Here is a 4,388-nt window from a genome sequence, read left to right as displayed (position 1 = left end):
GGACGGGGATAGGGTTTTCCTCCCCGATGGCAGCAGCTTGACCACGACACTGAGTGCTTGGTCCCTTTCTTGTGAATGCCACTCGTGTTTTCAATATGTTTCCCGCCTAGAATGGGCCTCGATGTTGTTCTTTCGCCTTCTACGACGGCATAGTTGTCGTCGGCGTGGTGTCCTTCATGCTTCGAGAAAGTCATTTTGTTGTGTTCTCTCTGTCTGGCCGCCCAGGCTGACCTCAAGATTGTCCGGACGCCTCGACTAGTCCAGCCAGGCGGCGGAGTCCTACATGTCGACCCAGTCGTCGGGGCCTGGAGGCAACGGGGGCTCCGGAAAAGACACATCTATGCGGGAGTTCAAGAAGCTTTCCGCATCGGCGAGCAGGCCGGGCAGCGACGCCAGCATCAAGGCAAGACTGTGGCGAGACCTCCTTCTCTCGCAGCTCCATGGACACCACCAGGCCCTCCTTGGGCACCACCGACCGCAACTTCACGTGCCACGGCTCCTTCTTGTTCGTCTTGCCACTGTTGGAGCGCACTTGCCAAGTGTTCGACGAAATGCATAAGCCAAGTGTAAGGTTTGCTTCGTTAAATTTAAGGGACCAGTTAGGCCATGTGTTGTTTGGGCGCCCAAAATGAAAAAGCTGCAAAAGCAGGACCAAAAGCCTTAAAAAACAGGGGCTTAGAAACGATCAAAACTTAGTGGAGTAAAAATACTCCACTAAGCTTTACTCCGGCCGGATACTTTTTTATTTTTTAGGATCAGTTAAAGTTGGCCTTAGAAGATTTAGCATGCCCAAAACTCTTCAAATTTTCCAACTTCTCTACAGTCTAGAGGTTAGCCAAATTTTGAAATTACACAAACACAACCCTCCTTTTGAGAAGCTAAAGTTTGAAATTACACAAACACAAACCTTCAAAAGCCAAATTCCAGCCTAACCCAAACAAGGCAGCAAAAGATCCAGTCACAGCGAGGAAAGCAGAGAAACAGAGGGAGAGCTCACCGCCGTCCAGCTCCCCAGATCCACCGCACCCCGGCGAACATGGCGGCGGTTGGCAGCGACGCGGCGAGCATGGTGGCGGTGGGCCTGGTGTGGGGCGCCACCAACGCGCTGATGCGGCGGGGCGCGCTCGTCTGGGACCGCCGCTCCCGCTGCCTCCCCGCCGGCACCGGCGCCGTCCGGCGGTGGGCCGACCTGCTCCTCACGTGGCAGTACTCGGCGCCGTTCCTCGCCAACCTCTCCGCCTCCGCGGCCTTCTTCCGGCTCCTCGGCGACGCGCCCATCTCCGTTGCCGTGCCCGTCACCAACGCCACCACCTTCGCCGCCACCGCCGTCGCCGCCGCGCTCCTCGGGGAGGCCACCCGCGCCGCACCGGCCGCGCTCGGCACCGCGCTCATCCTCCTCGGCGTCTGGGTCTGCATCTCCTAGCTCGCTGACTCCCCGTCCCTTTCAAGGGTCCGACTGCATCTGCGTCACTGTTTCTCATCCGTCTTCAATGTTGTCTGTAGAATTAGTTCGAATTTGGTCTACTTTTTGTAAATCTGTCAGTTCATAATATGTGCGTTTGATGCTGACATTTAGGCTGTTTCTCATTTTGGCCTTTAGCAATCTTGCTTATTTCAGGCCTGGTTAGGGAACTTTGGTAATTGTATCATATGGTGTGCTGAACAACATACGCATTCACATAAATACTGCAGCATCTCAACTCATCAGTTCTCTGTTTCCCTGTTTGTGCCTTCTGAATCAGTTTGGTTTTTATCCAGAATCAGTTACCTACAAGAATGACTTTCTGAATGATCACTGTTTACCTTCCCTGTCCTCTTGTAAAATATGTTTGCCCTGTTCCCGGCATAGTCGTTTTGCCATGTGTCAAGTAAGCACAGATTGATGATGCCTAAAACTAATTATCCATTTGAGGTCCGACCTCGGTAATGGGCATTTCGTTACCGGCCTGACTATGGCTACATGCCCATGCAGAAGGTGCTTAGGTGTACTTGTTAATAAGAATGATGTTCATACTGTTGCAGGTCCATACTTGAATGCTCTGTTTTGGAGCAATCAGGGTACTATACCTGGTTACTCCTAGTTCATGGCACACAAGATCATGGCTGTGATCTGGGAGGGAGAAGTGTCTGCATGATTGCATGCTTGATCCTAGGGAGGTATGTTTCTCTTTTTCGAAGAAACACAAAAGCTTCACGTTTTCATGTACTGTTAGAAAAAGAGTCTATCTGCAACTCTAGTGAAGTAGTGATGCACATAGTGGTTTGGACCCCTTCATGCATACAAAACTAGACATATATGTTCATTAGCTCTGCAAGACTCCTGAATTAGGACAGTTCAATAATATTTTCTAGTTACAAACACACAGATAATTTTTACTCAAATCAAATGTCCTTCTTCCGGAGATACTCGCTTCTTCCTTTCCACCATAGGTGGTGCTTGCATCTTATAGCTTATCGTTTTGTTGTACTAGGGCGGTATGCGAGACCTCCAAGCAACAGCCTCAAATTTCCCACATGGTAGTGTATCACCACGTCCGAAGATGATGTTGTGCATAGTGATTTTGGGGGCTTCTTCGTTGGAATCTAATTGATGATGGTTGCAAATCGAGAAATATTTGCTGCTTCTTGCTAATCTCCTACGATACACTGGTTCATCTTTCCACAAAGGTTTTGGTGCTTGTCAGACATAAGGAGATGTGTATCTTTATCTGCTCTTACATATTGAAGAACTATGCGCCAGAATCGAGCATTATGTTGAATGCTACTTGGTCTGGTAATGCATGGTTTGATTTCTGTTGAAATTTTGTTAGGGCCTTGTTGTCAATTTTAGAGAAAAAACATGCTACTGTCACCGGTATAGGTTGTGTGATCAATATCTTGCCTACTATTTGTGATCCTGTAGTAGTGCAGGTTTCATAATGTTGTGTATTATTTAATCCTGGCTGAAGCTCGTGTACTTAAGCTGATAAAATAACAGATGCTATGCTTGGTCTGGTAAATGCATGGTTCAATTTCTGTTCATACTATGACAGGACTTTGTTCTTAATTTTGGTGGAAAATTGTGCTACTGTCTACTAGTACATGGTATTTCAGGCATAGTTCTTTTACCAAGGGAATGTGTAGATGACATGCTCTTGTTGGATAGATTGCAGAACAAATGAGTTATTGTTTGTTACTTTGCGCATGTTTTATTTACATTTCTAGGACCTAAATCTTGAGAATGAAATGCTGATCATGCGAATGTGTGTAATCTGAAACCTGTATGAAATATTTGTTTGTGCATTTGTAATTTCTGTTAATATGCTATAAAATATTGTGTATTTTTTAATCATGGAATAGTTATCCATGATGGGCAAATTGAAAGAGCTAGTCACTAGCATGTAAATACCAGTAAGAGACGGCCTTCTCGTCATTCATAGCCAAGTAACAGTGCCGACATATGGGGGACAGTAGCTTTCCAGGGATACTGTTTATGATTCATGCTAAAAGCTCATGGTTTATGACAGGCTGTTTATGAGGAGGCGAAGATGAAGGACCAACCATCAAGCCGCTCGCTCATCAGGTGGCGGTGGTATGCCTACATGAATGGTTGGTCTTAGAGGCTCGAGCAATTCTTGCCAGATTGGAAGCAACTGCTAGAGGGATCATAATGCTCTCCTGGGTAAGTCTTGGTTTTCCTGGGTCATTCAAATTTCTTTGTTCTGAGCCATTTTCCTCGTTATTGCTCCGAGGGCCATATTTCTGCTCAATGAGAGCTGGGTGGGCGTCTATAGTTATATCACTAGTTGGACAAGTTTCACTTGACTAGTCATGGAACTATGTCACACATCTAGTGTTGGTGGTTTCACTTCACTGGGATACACATGAATGTAAACCTAGGATCAATTTGGTCTGAAATTGTAGTTTTAGTGTGGTTTGCTCTGGAAATGCAAACCAGCTCATACTAATGATTTTGATACTAGTTTGCTCAGCATCTGATTGATGTCATTTGTGCAGTTTGCTCCCATCTGGTTGCGTGAAGGGGGCCACGGAGAAGATACTGACTGATGGCTACCTGCTCCTCACTCGGCCAGGCCAGAGGAGCCTCTCCAGCACTCCTTGTCCAAGGTCGCCTCCTCCCGGTCCAAGGTCTCGCCGGCACAACCCCTGCACTGTGTATGGCCTCGACTACAATTTTCTCAGGTGAGCCTTTTCTTTCTCCATTCCTTCTTCCTTGTGTCCTGAACCGCTGCTTTGAGTGACGGCTATGCACGGACCTGGGCGCACCTGCTCTGCTTCTAACTTCCGAGATGATTTGTTCCTGTGTAGAGTACGGAGAGGCTGTAAATGGCAGGATGCGTCAAATCCGACTCGTACATTCACTTGCTAACAAATAGACCAGAGTTAGG

At 47.2% G+C, this 4,388-nt stretch overlaps 1 protein-coding gene across 2 annotated transcripts in view; it reads left to right on the top strand.

Annotated features, from left to right (window-relative positions):
• The first annotated feature begins 940 nt into the window (after positions 1 to 940).
• The window catches only part of LOC119362226 (transmembrane protein 234 homolog), a 4,841-nt gene continuing 1,393 nt past the window's right edge, over positions 941 to 4,388 (top strand). Inside the window, exons 1-5 of one of the 2 annotated variants that reach the window (XM_037627425.1) lie at positions 941 to 1,408; positions 2,023 to 2,157; positions 2,472 to 2,773; positions 3,507 to 3,661; positions 3,997 to 4,182. In XM_037627425.1, coding sequence (XP_037483322.1) covers positions 1,037 to 1,408; positions 2,023 to 2,034 — 384 coding nt within the window. In that variant the 5' untranslated portion in view covers positions 941 to 1,036 and the 3' untranslated portion in view covers positions 2,035 to 2,157; positions 2,472 to 2,773; positions 3,507 to 3,661; positions 3,997 to 4,182. The remainder of the gene's footprint in view (positions 1,409 to 2,022; positions 2,158 to 2,471; positions 2,774 to 3,506; positions 3,662 to 3,996; positions 4,183 to 4,388) is intronic. The other variant, XM_037627426.1, reaches the window with a different exon arrangement.

The sequence above is a fragment of the Triticum dicoccoides genome, chromosome 2B, assembly GCF_002162155.2.
Source record: "Triticum dicoccoides isolate Atlit2015 ecotype Zavitan chromosome 2B, WEW_v2.0, whole genome shotgun sequence".
In the NCBI taxonomy this organism is placed as follows: Eukaryota; Viridiplantae; Streptophyta; class Magnoliopsida; order Poales; family Poaceae; genus Triticum; species Triticum dicoccoides.
The sequence above is the reverse complement of the archived record's forward strand: the minus strand, read 5'-3'. Positions and strand labels throughout refer to the sequence as shown.